The sequence below is a fragment of the Mustelus asterias genome, chromosome 2 (assembly GCF_964213995.1).
Source record: "Mustelus asterias chromosome 2, sMusAst1.hap1.1, whole genome shotgun sequence".
NCBI classification, from domain to species: Eukaryota; Metazoa; Chordata; class Chondrichthyes; order Carcharhiniformes; family Triakidae; genus Mustelus; species Mustelus asterias.
The window spans coordinates 96,038,299-96,055,174 of NC_135802.1; the positions used below are offsets into that span (position 1 = coordinate 96,038,299).

The window sequence follows — 16,876 nt, forward strand, 5'->3', positions numbered from 1 at the left end:
TAATGCACCGCCAGCACATTAGTATTATAGAAACTAATTTTCCAGTTTATTTGGAGCAATGTTTTCCTGTTAATGTGTTGCTTGAGTATATAATTCATTTATGTTATTTGCTTAACCTTAATTTAGCCAGGTAAGCCAATTGAGAACCAATTCTCATTTACAATAGCAACCTGGTCAAGAGGCTAATGCTGCAGCAACATAAATTACCCAACAAGAATTCATTTAAACACAAAACAATAAAATACAGTAAGTAGTCTCACAACACCAGGTTAAAGTCCAACAAGTTTATTTCATAGCACGAGCTTTCGGAGCGAGTGATGAAGGGGTAGCGCTCCGAAAGCTCGTGCTACCAAATAAACCTGTTGGACTTTAACCTGGTGTTGAGAGACTGCTTACTGTGCCTACCCCAGTCCAACGCCGGCATCTCCACATCAATAAATTACAAATTTGCAGTGAAAGAGAATTGACAGCTTAGCAAGTGCAAGTAGCAGTCGAGTGAGCCTTAACCCTTTGGCAAATGGCATCCATGCTAATAAAATGAGTTGGCCAGTTGATTGAAGTGTAGGACAGGCATGTCCCCGTAAAAATGAAGGATAGAAATGGCAGGATTCTGGAACCATGAATGACGAGGGAAATTGTAAGCTTAGTCAAAAGGAAGCATACTGTCTAGCATCTAAAAACTGATGAAACCCTCGGCGTATAGTGGAAGTAGGAAGGAACTTAAACATGTAATTGAGAGGGCTAAAAGGAGCCATTTGTTTTTAGCAAACGGGGTCAAGGAGAATCCCAAGGCTCTTTATGCATATACTTGAGCAAGCGGGTAGCAAGAAAAAAAGTAGGCCCACTCAAGGACAATGGAGGGAAGTTATGCTGGAAAGATGGAGGCTGAGGGGAGACCTGATAAGAGGTCTACAAAATTGAGCGGCATAGACAGGGTGGGTAGTTGGAGGCTTTTTCCAAGGGTGAAAGTGTCAATTACAAGGGGCCACAGGTTCAAGGTGAGAGGGGGAAAGTTTAAGGGAGATGTGCGGGGAAGGTTTTTCGTGCAGAGTCGTGGGTGCCTGAAATGCACTGCCTGAGGACGTGGTGGAAGCGGGCACATTGGCAACATCTAAGAGGCATCTGGATGGGTACATAAATGGTGAAGGAATAGAGGGATACAGACCAAGTAAGGGCAGGAGGTATTTTTTAGTTAAGTTAGGGCATCGTGATGGTCACAGGCTTGGAGGGCCAAAGGGCTGTTCCTGTGCTGTATTTTGTTCTTTGTTCTTTGAGGTAGCTCCAGCTTTAGTGGTACCTCATTTTCGTCAGTGACGGCTGAAAACTGAAATGAATTACGACCAAAGACTCTGTCACATGACTTCAGATTATATGAAGAGACAGTAAAACATAACAAACTTTTCAAGTAGGCAGATGTTTTCCCTATCAAGACTTGGTAAATTAACAGAAGCCAGTAGTGTTGGTGCTTATGTGCAGTGAAGGTCAGTTAGGGAATCCAGGTCACAGTGTTGGGGGTGAAAAGGGACACCAGCCACAAATCCAATTGCAGAGTGATAGAGCGCTTCTAATGGACCACGAGAGGTTTTGGAGGCCATTTTATCAATGAGGTCAGCGTAATCAAAAACAGGCAGGATAGACAACTGAAGTATGGTGCAACTGGCAGTAAAGTGGACTTGATGTGATACAGAAAACCAAGTCTAGACTTGCCCTTAACCTTGGCTTGTAAAATGTTAATGTGGAAATTAAAAGTCAAATCGCCCAGATTGAAGTGCAGCCAGATTCTGAGATATTTGCAAGTGGAAACTTGATCGAGTTCAGAGTTATCAAACATTAACATTTTGGAAGACTTTTTCCTACTCGGCAGCATAAAATTGGTTTTAGTCGAGTTCAGCAGGAGGTGAAGATGAAAAAATTAGTGTTGTACATTAGCAAAACTGAGTTGCAAAGCAGAAAGATTGGATGGACTTGCAGAATATACGATTGTGTCATCTGCCTACAGATGGATAAAAGAGCACCCTGTTGCTTGAACAAGCTGTTGTGGAATTGGAAAGAAGAAATGTTCATTTATTTAAAAAAAAGAACTGAATTCCAGTTATAGACTGAAAATTCTGCCAAAGTATAATGGCAATATGTGGCCCTACCTTGCAGATGCTTTTGAAGATTGGGAAAAATAAATAAATAGAGCAGTTTATTTAAAGTTTTCAATAAATCCCGCTCCCCCGGCCTTGCCCTCACCGAAATAGAAGGGGATAGGGGGTGTCTTTGTCATCAAGTAGTTAGCATGCTCTGATATTGCCCCTATTTTTTTTAGCAATCTGCTGGACTATTCACTGGCAGCCTGGAGCGTGATTTGTTTGATCCAGAACCCATGAGGGAACTGAGCAGCAAGCGGCCATTGGTGTGCTCTGAAATTAAATCCCAGAGAATCCTCTTGAAGGTAGTATATGTTGGTGGAAGAGTTGTAACTTACTTGCATAATTCCCTTTAAATCTTTCGATGGATATCCCATTCCTCCTCGTCCCCCTCTCTCCCTCCAACCCAATCCCTTCAGATTATTCCTGAATTGAAAAATAATGTGGATGTAGCTTTTTCTGCTCTTATCGTTGCTGTGGATTGCACTGCAATGTTGTTTTTTCTGCTGTTTCTTGATGAGTGTTATACTCGTTTTTTAGGGCTATTCTGTAGATACTGCCACAGAAGGCAAAATGATAGAAAGAGCTGCAAAATATCACCAAGCTTGGTCCGTGCTGAAGGAAGAATCTGGACTCCTACCTATTCTATACCTGTTTGCTTGCAAGGTGGGTGAAAAAAAGCACTATAATAAACTAGGAGAAACAAAAGCAACAACAACTTATAAGGACATGTGCTTAACATTAGCTGTAATTGGACAAAAATGGATGCTGAGATAAAGCATGGGATTTTAAAGAGGGATAACCAAGATCTTCGTCAAAGAGGTGGGTCATAAAAGAGGGGAGAGGTGGAGAAAACTCGAATGTGTAATTGAAGAGACATCTGTCAAGGTTGGGGTGAAGGAATGATTGGCACAAGAGGTCAGAATTGGAGGAATCCAGTTTTGGAAGGGTTTTAGGGTTAAAGGAAGTTAGAGATGAGGAGGGTAAGGGTCGTGTGGGGACAAGGATGAGAATTTGAAATTTGTTTTGAGGAACTGGAAGCTGGTGTAGGCCAGCAAAAATCAGGGTGATGAGTGAGTGGAACTTACTGCAGTTCAGAATACAGACATCAGAACTTTATTGAACATAGGAATTAGAGGTGGGCAATTCAGCCCTACAAGCCTGGTCCACCATTCAATCAGAACATGGTTGATCTCTTCCAAGGTCTCAAATCCACCTCCCCACCTGTTCCCCATATCTCTTTAATGTGTGTTTTTTATTAGAAATGTATCTATCTCCCTCTTGAAACCATTTAATGATTCCGACTCCACGATGCTATGGGGCAGCGAGTTCCACAAATTCACCACCACCTGTGAGAAGTAGTTCCTCCTCATCTCAGTTTAAAATCTACATCCTCACAATCTATACCTGTGACCTCTTGTTCGAAATTGCTCCACAAGGGGAAACATTTGGTCTACCTTTATCAATCCCTTTTAGCATTTTATATACTTCAATCAGATCCCCTCTTATCCTTCTAAATCCCGGTGAGTACAAGCCCAAACTGTTTAATCTCTCCTCATTCATCAACCCTTTCATCCCCAGGATCAGTCTGGTGAACCTTCTCTGAACTGCCTCCAATACCACCACATCCTTCCTCAAATAAAGAGACCAAAACTGGACACGATACTCCAGATATGGTCTCGCCAACACCCTATACAATTGCAACAAAACTTCTCTACTTTTATACTCCAGTCCTTTTGCAATAAATGCTAACATCTCATTTTATATATTTTTTATTACATGCTGAACCTGCATGCCGACTTTGTGATTCATGAACAAAGACACCCAGATCTGTCTGCCCGGACACATTTTGAATCTGCTTTCCATTTAGATAATTTGTCTTCCTATTTTTTTCTACCAAAATGGCCAACCTCGCACTAATCCACATTAAACTCCATCTGCCAAATCCTGGCTCATTCTCTGAGCCTATCTACATCCGTCTGTAAAATCTGTATCTCCTCTTCATTGCCTGTTTTCCCACCTGTTTTAGTAGGTGGGAAATTATAGCAATGTTAAGCTCTGTCCCTGCTTGCAGATCACTTAGATTGTAAACAGTTGAGGTCCGAAGACTGACCCCTGGGGCATCCTGCTAGTTACAGTTTGCCAGCCCAGAGAAGGACCCATTTATCCTGGCCCTGCACTTTCTGTCAACCAATCATCAATCCAATCAAGTACTATACCCCCAATCCCCTGTAATCTCACCTTCTGGATCAGTCTTTTATGTGGCACCTTGTCAAACACCTTCTGGAAGTTTAGATATACAACATCCACAGATTCCCCATTATTCACCTTGCTGGTTATGTCCTCCAAGAACTTGAGCAAGTTTGTCAAGCATGACTTGCCCTTCTTAAAACCATGCTGATAATGGGGGATTGCGCTTTGTCTTTCCAAACTGAACTGAAATTTCAGTGGATGGAGAATTGGATCTGAGCAGGAGTGCATTGAATCTGGAGATAACAAAAGTATGGATAAGGTTTCAGTAGCAAATAGGGTGGGTGGATGATTACAAAGGTGAAAATAGGAGACCTTTCTGATGATGATACAGGGTCTGAAGATCAGTTTGGGATCAAGGAGATATGGGAATGGAATTAGTGGTGAAGATATAGAGATTGTGATAAAGGCTCAGGATGATGGCTTCAGACTTTCCAATACTTAACCAGAGGAAACAGAGGCTCGACTAATATTTGGATTTGTTTTTATGAAGATGTGACTAGTGCGGTTGACGGAGGAGAACCGGTGGATGCGGTGTTTTTGGATTTCCAAAAGGCGTTTGATAAGGTGCCTCACAAAAGGTTGCTGAAGAAGATTGGGTCACACGGAGTTGGGGGTAGGGTGTTAGCGTGGATTGGGGATTGGCTATCCGACAGGAAGCAGAGAGTCGGAATAAATGGGTGCTTTTCTGGTTGGCGGATGGTAACTAGTGGTGTGCCGAAGGGATCGGTACTGGGGCCTCAACTATTTACCGTTTATATAGACGATCTGGAGGAGGGGACTGAGTGTAGGGTAACAAAGTTTGCAGACGACACAAAGATAAGTGGAAAAGTGAATCGTGTGGAGGGCGTAGAAGGTCTGCAGAGAGATTTGGACAGGCTGAGTGAGTGGGCGAGGATCTGGCAGGTGGAGTATAACGTTGACAAATGCGAGGTTATTCACTTTGGAGGAAATAATAACAAATTGGATTATTATCTAAATGGAAAAAAATTACAACATCTACTGTGCAAAGGGATCTGGGGGTCCTTGTGCATGAGACGCAAAAACCTAGTCTGCAGGTGCAACAGGTGATCAAGAAGGCAAATGGGATGTTGGCCTATATCGCAAGGGGGATAGAATATAAAAGCAGAGATGTCTTGCTGCATCTGTACAGGGTATTGGTGAGGCCGCAGCTGGAATACTGTGTGCAGTATTGGTCCCCTTATTTGCGGAAGGGTATATTGGCCTTGGAGAGAGTGCAGAGAAGGTTCACCAGGTTGATACCAGAGATGAGGGGTGTTGATTATGAGGAGAGACTGAGCAGATTGGGTTTGTACTCGTTGGAGTTTAGAAGGCTGAGGGGGGATCTTATAGAGACCTATAAGATAATGAAGGGGCTGGATAGGGTAGAGGTGGAGAGATTCTTTCCACTTAGAAAGGAAGCTAGAACTAGAGGGCACAGCCTCAAAATAAAGGGGGGTCAGTTTAGGACAGAGTTGAGGAGGAACTTCTTCTCTGAGAGGGTGGTGAATCTCTGGAATTCTCTGCCCACTGAAGTGGTGGAGGCTACCTCGTTGAATATGTTTAAATCACAGATAGATTGACTCCTGATCGGTAATGGAATTAGGGGTTATGGGGATCAGGCGGATAAGTGGAACTGATCCACTTCAGATCAGCCATGATCTTATTGAATGGCGGGGCAGGCTCGAGGGGCTAGATGGCCTACTCCTGCTCCTATTTCTTATGTTCTTATGTCAGACCAGTAATCCTATAATACGCAACAAGGCAAGGGTAATGGAGAGAGAGAGAACTGTGTTCCATCTGCTTGCATGTAGAATCTAACCCCATTTGGATAATAATGTCACTGGACTGCATTAAAAAGGAGGGCACAATGTTTGATCCTTGGGGGCCTCAAATGTAAAGGCGAGGGGGCAGAAAGACAAAATATTTTTGGTGATGTTGTATGGGTAAGATTGGAAACCATTCAGGACAGTTCCAATGAAACAGTGGAGGGAAGGCATTCGAGGAGAATGGTGCTTTGTCCGTGTCAAAAGGGCAAGGAATGAAAATGCACCAAGATCAAAGTCACTGTCAACGATAATTGATATAAATCAGAAATGTATACTGGAAATACACAGCAGGTTTACCAATGTCTCTGAGTGAGGCTAATGTTCTAGTGGGACACTATTAAAATTCAGAAGTGTTTTTTCTCCACAAAGCTATGCAAAATATTAATCTGTGTTTTCATACACTGGATTTTTTGTGTATTTTATGTTGATAAATATATAGCTTAGTATCATTCTTACAGTGAATTCTTATAGTAAATCTGTACAGGTAAAAATGTTACATTTGACCACTGATCATTTTTGTTGACTGAAATCCTGTTTCGTACTTTCTCTATAGTCTGAACCAGTGACGTATGTTATGGTGCCATTTTATACAGGATGGTGTTTGAAAACAGTGCAGGCCACCAACCCTCTAATCTCGGATGTGAGTTCCATTTATTAATCTTGATACCTAGGGTAAAGTAAATGGGTTGTTCATACTTCATGGGGCATTTCCACACACACTCAATAGCCAGTGAGCTGAAAATAGGATTCAGTTTACTTCCAAAACCTCTTTCAGCACATCACGGCATTGAGAGATTTGATCCTCATGGTGGAAGCTGGAAACTGTCCACAAGGTCTTTAATGATAGCATTAAAATCTTTGTTATTGCTCAACTGAAACTTCAAACTCGGTTCAATTAACATTCACAGAGCAAACTGCCGCCCTCTGGATGGTGAAGTTATCTACATGACTGTCTTGTTACGAAGAGCACGTGGAAAATTAGGTCTTTAATTCAACTTCTCCTCATAATAAAATTGGACATTTAATTAGTCCCTTTCCATATTAAAATCATATATCATATCACATGTTGTAAAATATTAACACTTTGGAAATGATGCCCAGGAGGCCACAAAGATTGATGCAATTGGAGAGTATTTCATTACACTCCTTAAAAATGCTTTATTAGCGATTAAATGACTTTGGGATTCGAGATGGAATTCATTCGCTATTGAATATCCAGCATACTCTGGTAGCCATGAAGTTTAGGTGACTCGTTCCATTGAGTTTCTGGTCAGTGATGGCTCAATTGAGAATGCAGATGGTTGGAGATTCAGCAGTTGTAATGACATTGAACATCAAGAGGTGGTGTTTGGTTTCTTTTTTATTGGAGATTGCTGGGTGCTTGAGTGGTGGGAATGTTACTTGCCACTTAGCTCAAGCTCCTGGAGTTGAGAACTGGCTGTAGGGTGTTTTTTGGCATGGGTGAGTGTGGTCAGAGGCTGGCTGGGATGTAGGTCAGTGTCGAGGTTTTGGGGGGGGTGTAGTAGGTAATGTTGAGTTGCCACTTTACTAAATTGTTTTTTGCAGTTAACCTTGAGCCAGAATCTCTGGGTTCAATTCCCACTCCAGGACTTGATAGCCACAGAATGTGTGTACGTAACATAGCCAAACAGGTTATTATCAACCTGCAAATACTTCCTATGGCAGTTCGTAAGAGCAGGAGAGATTCCTGGTCAGTCATGTTTGCATAGTGGCACCCTTCTAGCAACAGGCCTCCCGCTTAAAGTTCAGGTTAGCAATCTATTCCAGGCAAAATATGGAAAACACTTGGTCTTTGTCTGACTCTCATATCTTTAAAAGTCTTAAGTCTAAATCCCTTTAGGGTTGTTTCCTTGAATGCAGCCAGCAAAGGTGTTGGCTGCTTCAGGTCAGGTTGCCGTTGAGGGCAAGTATTTAAAGCAGACACTGGGCTCTTGATTTTCATATGCAAAGTGCCTAACATCTGCCTTAGGCAGGGATACAGGACAGCCCTTTTCCAATATGGTGGCTGGTGCACTTCTGTCAGAAGGACGTGTGGGCTTTGGGCTTGCCGTTTTAGGAGGCAGCATAGCACCTGAAAAATTTCTCGGTCTAGATATCTCAACTTGTGTATCGAAACATGATGTAGAACGAAAGCTGTCAGCTTCTGAGGATGTTGGGACAAAACTTTCCTGCACACTGGCTCCATGGGTTTAGCACTGGACTATATCATGAGATCAAATTCCAGCATAGCAGTTATGAAATTAAACTCCGTCTGGTAACTTATGGACCAATGCTAGAAAATGACTGCAGCATCTGGCAGAATGTTGTAAAAACCCACTGGTTCTGCAGTATTTTTAAAGAGAAATGTACCTGCCGCCATTACTCGGTTTGACCTACATGTGATTACAGTTTTAGGACTTCTGGTCGACTCTTAATGCTATCACAGCAACCAAGGATAGATACTGCTTTGCCCACGCCTCTCTCCCACCCCAAAACCAAATACCGCCTAGGCTTCATCTAAGCTGAACATGCATCAACTCCTATGAGTTCGTATGAGAGGCCATAAATTTAAGAACAAAGGAAGCAGTAAGGATTAATGTTTGTAATAACATTAAAGTGGCAGCCATAATTGTCAAGCATTATTGGAATATTTTAATTAACCATATTCTAAAGTGATTTGTTTACACCAAACGTTTGCTTTTTTCTCTCATTTGGTTTTTGCAGCTATGTTTTCTGTCAGTCTGGACTCTAAATTTTGCATAAACGATGCGCTTACTGAGGAATTGCATTAAGTAGATAAGTGTGCAATGCTGATGTAATTATTGTGCCGCAAAAGTGGTGACTCAACACTTTTTTGAAATAGCAGGTCCTATATTTTAGCAAATTAATATTAAAACTTGGAAATTGTTTTATACCTTGTTGAAAATTGAATTGTTTGGCGCAGGCTTTGAGAGATTTATTTGGAAATCTTGTTTCTTAGTCATGATAACAGTTATGATATAATATGGCTTTGGTTTTATTTCGTGTGTGATAAAATGTCAGAATCTCCGATGCAGTTTATCTTGGAGATGTGTGTGGTATTCTGGGGATAGTTTTCTGAGTTCAAGCTTTTTGCGAGGGACCTAACATTCCAGCAGTATGCGTGGGAAAACTGTGGGGAGATTGCCAATAAATACTCTGTCCGAAATTAAATCAGTATAACAACCATTTCCGGCAATGAATTCAGAAAATTACCCTACTAATTTCAATAAACTGATCTGGTTGCCTAATGAAAATGTATTCGATCTGCATTTATGTTTGAAGGAGGTTAATAAAGTGATGCGAGGTGTGGCAAATGGTCTGCGGACTCTTCATAACTTGGACATTGTTCATGGTGCACTTCATGCTCACAATGTGTTTGCTGTAAACCGTGAACGTGGAATTGTTGGAGACTTTGATTTTACCAAGACTGCTGTAAGTTGTGCAACATTTGCTACAATTACGTATTTTCTGAGAATTGCAACCTGATGTGTGTCTTTCTGTATTTCGCTATTTTTACGCTTCTTGCATGATCATTCGAGGTGATGAAACAATAATCCACACCTGAAAGAGAAAACAGTGTTGATTTAACTCATCGACATTCATTTAACTAAACCTGATCATGATGAATCAGGACATGCAAAAGATGGAACAAATAACATGGGAAATTAGAAAGAAGGTTAAAAGTCTAGATTTATTAATTACCTTTTGCAAAGTGACAGTTAATGGGTATAATAATGCATTAATGCCACAGGAAAAACATGTTAAAGTCTTGTACACCACAAAATTCCAGTCAAATAGGGGAAGGAAAGTTTGTTAGTATTTTCAGGAAAAGGCACAGAAGACAACGGGTATTGATTCAACTTCCATAATGAGAAATGCAGGATTATTTGGCCAGCATTTGTTACCCATCCCTAATTGCCCTTGAGGTGGTGAGCTGCTACTTTGAACTTCTGCAATTCATGTGGTGTAGGTACATCCCAGTACTGTTGGAAATGGTTTCAGGATTTTGACCCAGTGGGAGTGAGGAACAACAAGATAGTTCCAATTCAGTGTTGTGTGGCTTGGAGAGGGGCTTGCAGGTGGTGATGGTCCCATATATTTACTGTCCTTGTCCTTCGAGGTGCTAGAGATTGTGGGAAGGTGCTGGAAAAGCAGCCTTGATGAGTTGCTGCAGTGCATCATAGATGGTACACACTGCTGCCAATGTGCGTTGGTGGTGGGGGGAGGGCATGTTGAATGTGGTGGATGGAGTGCCAATCAAGCGGGCTGCTTTGTCTTGGATGGTGCTGAATTTCTTGAGTAGTTTGGAGCTGCACCCATCTGGGCAAGTGGTGAGTATTCCATAACACTCCTGATTTGTGCCTTGTAGATGGTGGACAGACTTTGGTGAGTTAGCAGGAGAGTTGCTCGCCATAGTGTTCTCAGCCTCTGATCTGCTCTTGTAGCCACAGTATGTATATGCCACACTCAGTTAAACTCCCTGGGTTTCAAGGGCAGTCACACTCGCCTCACTTGTTAACCTCTTTTTCCATGTTTGGTTCAAGGCTGTAAAGAGATCAGGAGTTGAGCGACTCTGGTAGAACCCAGACTGAGCATCAGTGGGCAGGTTATTGCTGAGTTAGTGTTGCTTGATAGTGCTGTCGACGACCCCTTTCCATCACTTAGCTGACGATCAAGAGTAGACTGATGGGGCAGTAATTGGCCGGGTTGGATTTATCCCACTTTTTTTGGACAGGCCATACCTGAGCAATTTTCACATTGCAGGGTAGATGCCAGTGTTGTAGCTGCACTGGAACAGCATCGCTAAGGACATAGCTGGTTGTGGAGCAGAAGCCTTTCAGTATTATTCCCAGAATATTGTCAGGGCCTTTGCAGTATCCGGTGCTTTCAGCTGTTTCTTAATATCACATGGAGTGAATGTGAATAATATCACATGAAGTAAAATTGGCTGAAGACTGGTGTCTTGCTGGGGACCTTGGGTGGAGGCTGAGATGGATCATCTACTCAATACGTCTGGTTGAAAATGGCTGCAGATGTTTCTGCTTTACATTTTACACTGACGTGTTGGGTTCCCCCTATCATTGAGTTGGGGGATATTAAGGTCATGAATGTATCCCAGTCCATCACACGGACCAGCCTCCCATCCACTGACTCTGTCTACACTTCCCGCTGCCTCGGAAAAGCAGCCAGCATAATTAAGGACCCCACGGACATTCTCACCACCTTCCGTCGGAAAAAAGATACAAAAGTCTGAGGTCTCATACCAACCGACTCGACAACAGTTTCTTCCCTGCTGTCATCACACTTTTGAATGGACCTACCTCGCCCTAATTTGATCTTTCTCTACACCCTAGCTATGACTGTAATACTACATTCTGCACTCTCTCCTTTCCTTCTCTATGAACGGTATGCTTTGTATAGTGCACAAGAAACAATATTTTTCACTGTATACTAATACATGTGACAATAAATCAAATCCTTCTCCAATTAGTCGTTTTAATTGTCCACTACCATTCACAACTGTATTTGGCAAGACTGCAGAGCTCTGGGAAGCCATATAAATAACATCCATTGACACTTGCTGTCCATTGGTCACCTTTTAATTTGTGCATAGGATTTGTACATTGTTGGTGCGACCATCATTTGTTGTCTTTCCCTAATTGCCTTTGAGAAGTTGCTGGTGAGGCAGCTTCTTGAACTGCTGTAGTCCAGGTGCTGAAATGGAGTAAGACGTTTTGGGATTTTGACCCAATAAAGATGGAGGAATGGCAATCTATTTCCAAGCCTGGACGGTAAGTGTCTTGTGCACTGTGCAATCATCAGTGAGCACCTTACTTGTGACTTTATGATGAAGGGAAGGCCATCGGTGAAGCAGCTAAAGGAGGTTGGGCCGACCTCAGGAACTCCTGCACTGATGTGGTGGGGCTGAGATCATTGGCCTCCAACATTCACAGCCTTTGTGCGAGAAATGACCCCGGTCAGTAGAAGATTTGTCCAGTGATTCCCACTGGCTTCAATTTAATAGGACTCCTCCATGCCACACTTTGCCTTGATCATAGAAATCATAGAAGCCCTACAGTACAGAAAGAGGCCATTCGGCCCATCGAGTCTGCACCGACCACAATCCCACCCAGGCCCTACCCCTATATCCCTACATTTTACCCACTAATCCCTCTATCTTACGCATCTCGGAACACTAAGGGGCAATTTTAGCATGGCCAATCAACCTAACCCGCACATCTTTAGATGTTGGGTTTAGTCACTCTGCTTCACCTCTGGAATTTGACTCCTTTTTTCTATGTTTGGACTAGGCTATACTAAAATCTGGAGTTGAGTTCTCCTACTGAAACTTGACCTGAGCATCAAGTCAGTAATTGTGGCTTAATCGCAATGTTCACAATACCTTCCATCACTTTGATGCTTGGGGCAATCAGTTGGATTCCTCCTGCTTTAAGTGGACAGGACATAGCTGTGCGATTTTTTCCAACTTTGTTGAATTGATGCCAGTGTTATAGCTGTGTTGGGGCAACATGTCTAGAGGTGCAGATAGTTTTGGAGCACAAATTTTCAGTACTACCACTCGGATATTCAGTGTGTTCGGCTGCTGCTTTATCATATCTGTGGATCGATTGGCTGAACACTGGCATCTGTGACTGGGACCTCAAGGAGGGGATGAGATGGAACATTCACTCGGTATTTCTGCAAAAAATTCAGGTCTGTCCAGCATGTCCTCCTACCCTTCGCAAATCCATGCTGGCTCACCCTGATCAGCTGAAATTCTTCATGGTGTTCAGTCTTTAATCATTAGACTTTTGCAACTCCCAACTGGTCTGTAATTCTTGCGGTTTCCCCCCCGCCCCTTTTTTTTTAAATAGCAGAGGGACACATGCAACTTTCCAACCTAAAGGAATGGTTCCTGAATCAGGAAAATTTTACAATGTTCTCACCGACTTGCTTTAAATTCCTGGATGGAAACAAACTCATTTTGGAGATTTGTCACTTAATTTAATAACAATTTTCTTCATTACTGTTACTTTGCTGACATTTTTGGGAGGCTTCCTGTCTCTGCTTCAACTTTAATTTCCTTGGTATGTCCAGTATGTAAAATTATTTCTCTATTGTTAATACTGATGCAAAGCAATGATTCAGTATGTAGCTGTTTGGTAGTACAATATTCAACATTTCTGCTCTTTATTTTCATTGACCATATAATGTTATCACTTTTCAAGGGGCCCACATTGTTCCTGACCACAATATTTTCTCCTAAAATAATTGTAAAACATTTTGTGCTGATTTGGGTATCTCAATTTATTTCCATACTCTTTTTTTGTTGCGCTTGCTATCTGTTTTGTTACTCTGTTTATCTGTATCTTTTCCAGTTGATAAGACATATGCTAACTTTTGCATTTTTGTCTACATTTCATTTAGTTTTATGTTGTCCATAGGAGGTGAGTAGACTTTATCACTTTCAGTATAAATTGGTTTCTATATTGCATTAAATTCCCTTTTGAACATCTCTAACCGATTTTTCTGCTACTTTATCCACCAGATTTGCTCTGGTAACAGTCTCTCTGTCTCATCCCACTGAAGTACTACTGTGTGCAGTATTGGTCCCCTTATATGAGGAAGGATATATTGGCATTGGAGGGAGTGCAGAGAAGGTTCACCAGGTTGATACCGGAGATGAGGGGTTTGGATTATGAGGAGAGGCTGAGGAGATTGGGTTGTACTCGTTGGAGTTTAGAAGGATGAGGGGGATCTTATGGAGACTTATAAGATAATGCGGGGGCTGGATAGGGTGGAGGCGGAGAGATTCTTTCCACTTAGTAAGGAAGTTAAAACTAGAGGACACGGCCTCAAAATAAAGGGGGGTAAATTTAAGACAGAGTTGAGGAGGAACTTCTTCTCCCAGAGGGTGGTGAATCTCTGGAATTCTCTGCCCACTGAGGTGGTGGAGGCTACCTCGCTGAATGTTTAAAGCGCGTATGGATGGATTCCTGATCGGTAAGGGAATTAAGGGTTATGGGGATCAGGCGGGTAAGTGGTACTGATCCACGTCAGATCAGCCATGATCTTATTGAATGGCGGGGCAGGCTCGAGGGGCTAGATGGCCTACTCCTGCTCCTATTTCTTATGTTATGTTCTAAGTCAGCCTTACTTAAAACTAGAATCTTGGTAGCTGTTTCACATTTTTCTCTTTTGAGATCCAGTGTTGAATTCTATTCTGTATGATCTCTATTAGATCAATATTAAACTATCCTGAATGCACTTGACTTTCATTGCTCTGAATCCAGGAAGACTGCTGCTGCATACTATTGCTGCAATTCTAAACTAGAATTGAACACCGGGGAGCAAAGGGAGAACTCTAGGGTCATAGATGTGGTGGTGGAAGTGGGCAGACGGGGTTAGAGTCATATAGGTTTACAGCATGGAAACAGGCCCTTTGGCCCAACTTGTACATGCCGCCCTCTCTTTTCTTTGACCCCTAAGCTAATCCCAATTGCCTGCATTTGACCCATATCCCTCTATACCCATCTTACCCATGTAACTATCTAAATGCTTTTTTAAAAGACAAAATTGTACCTGCCTCTACTAACTACCTCTGGCAGCTTGTTCCAGACACTCGCCACCCTCTGGGTGAAAGAATTGCCCCTCTGGACCCTTTTTTTTGTTTATCTCCCCTCTCACCTTAAACCTATGCCCTCTAGTTTTAGACTCCCCTACCCTTGGGAAAAGATATTGACTATCTAGTTGATCTATGCCCCTCATTATTTTATAGACCTCTATAAGATCATTCCTCCACCTTCTACGCTCCAGAGAAAAAAAGTCCCAGTCTATCCAGCCTCTCATAACTCAATCCATCAAGTCCCGGTAGCACCCTAGTAAATCTTTTCTGCACTCTTTCTAGTTTAATATCCTTTCAATAATGGGGTGACTAGAATTGCACACAGTATTCCAAGTGTGGCCTGACCAATGTCTTGTACAGCTTCAGCAAGACATCCCAACTCCTGTATTCAATGTTCTGACCGATGAAACCAAGCATGCCGAACGCTGCCTTCACCACTCTATCCACCTGTGATTCCACTTTCAAGGAGCTATGAACATGTACCCCTAGATCTTTGTTCTGTAACTCTCCCCAGTGCCCTACCATTAACTGAGTAAGTCCTGCCCTGGTTCAATCTACCAAAATGCATCACCTCGCATTTCTCTAAATTAAACTTCATCTGCCATTTGTCAGCCCACTGGCCCAATTGATCAAGATCCCGTTGCAATTGGAGACAACTTTCTTCACTGTCCACTATGACACCAATCTTAGTGTCATCTACAAACTTATTAATCATGCCTCCTATATTCTCATCCAAATCATTAATATAAATGACAAATAACAGTGGCCCCAGCACTGATCCCTGAGGCACACCGCTGGTCACAGGCCTCCAGTTTGAAAAACAACCCTCTACAACCACCCTCTGGCTTCTGTCAAGAAGCCAATTTTGTATCCATTTAGATACCTCACCCTGGATCCCATGAGATTTAACCTTGTGCAACAACCTACCATGCAGTACCTTGTCAAAGAGTTGCCGTGCTATTGCAAAAAGTGAGAAGGCCCACAAGAACGACCCTCAAAGGCTTAGGAGCAGGAGGCCAGGGATCAGTTCCCGTCACCTAGACCAAAGAACCTGGCAGCAGTGCTTCATGTGTGTGGTCATGGCCACTGAATGCATGTTCACATGACATGTATTCACCATTCCACGAGCCCCTCACTCTGCACATGCAACACACAAGGGGCGCCAATCTCTAGCACTCCACATCATGCACAGCACACAATAGCATTGGACACGAGACACTTGTATTTGCTGAGCCCTATAGAGATGGTTCTCCACATCACAAGACCGGCTGTGACAGAGCCTGTGGAATTCGGCATTGCTGAGAACATTGAGGATGTTACTGCCGTTTTACCCCCGCTCAACTCCCAGTCCATCCTGCTAGTTGACATGATGAGTGAGTTTAGAGAGGTTGTCTCCAAGAACCTCTTTCTTTCTGACCCATGCCTTTTTCCCTCATCCAACTTTCCTCCTTTGATTTTCTGCTTTCAGACACCCAAGAACCATGTCACAGTATTCATAGCAGGAGGAAAAGAGAGCAATAGTGCAGCGTTGATGATGGACCCTCATCACTTGATCTGACACTTGCATTGCAGCTATCAGCTCAGATACTGGCACTGCATGCACCTTGAAGACTAGTATAGGATTCGGATGTTCCCCCGCACAACACCTCATCCCATTTCCACAGTATCTTGCCACGCAACTGCAGTCCACACTGTCCAAGGCCCCAAACACTCCTTCCAATTGAAGCAGCAATTTACTGGTATGTTCAGTTTACAGTATTTGCTGCTCACAATGCAGTCTCCTCTACACCGGGGAGACCAAACGCTTTGGGGAACTTCACCACTCAGTCCCTGAGCATGACCTGAGCTTCAGGTAGCTTGCCGTTTTAATTCTCCACTTTCCTCTCACCCTCATGTTTCTGTCCTCTTCCTGCTGCAATGTTCCAGTAAAGCTCAATGGACAGCACCTCATCTTGGTCAACGCTGAGTTCAATAATTTCAGACTTTGAACTCTGTCACTCATTTTAATCCTGGATTTT

The 16,876-nt window shown here is 42.7% G+C and overlaps 1 protein-coding gene across 1 annotated transcript in view; it reads left to right on the forward strand.

Annotated features, from left to right (window-relative positions):
- Positions 1-16,876, forward strand: part of stk31 (serine/threonine kinase 31) — a 96,298-nt gene that overhangs the window by 70,933 nt on the left and 8,489 nt on the right. The window contains exons 17-20 of the mRNA XM_078228318.1: positions 2,312-2,437; positions 2,673-2,798; positions 6,765-6,851; positions 9,515-9,664. Coding sequence (XP_078084444.1) covers positions 2,312-2,437; positions 2,673-2,798; positions 6,765-6,851; positions 9,515-9,664 — 489 coding nt within the window. The remainder of the gene's footprint in view (positions 1-2,311; positions 2,438-2,672; positions 2,799-6,764; positions 6,852-9,514; positions 9,665-16,876) is intronic.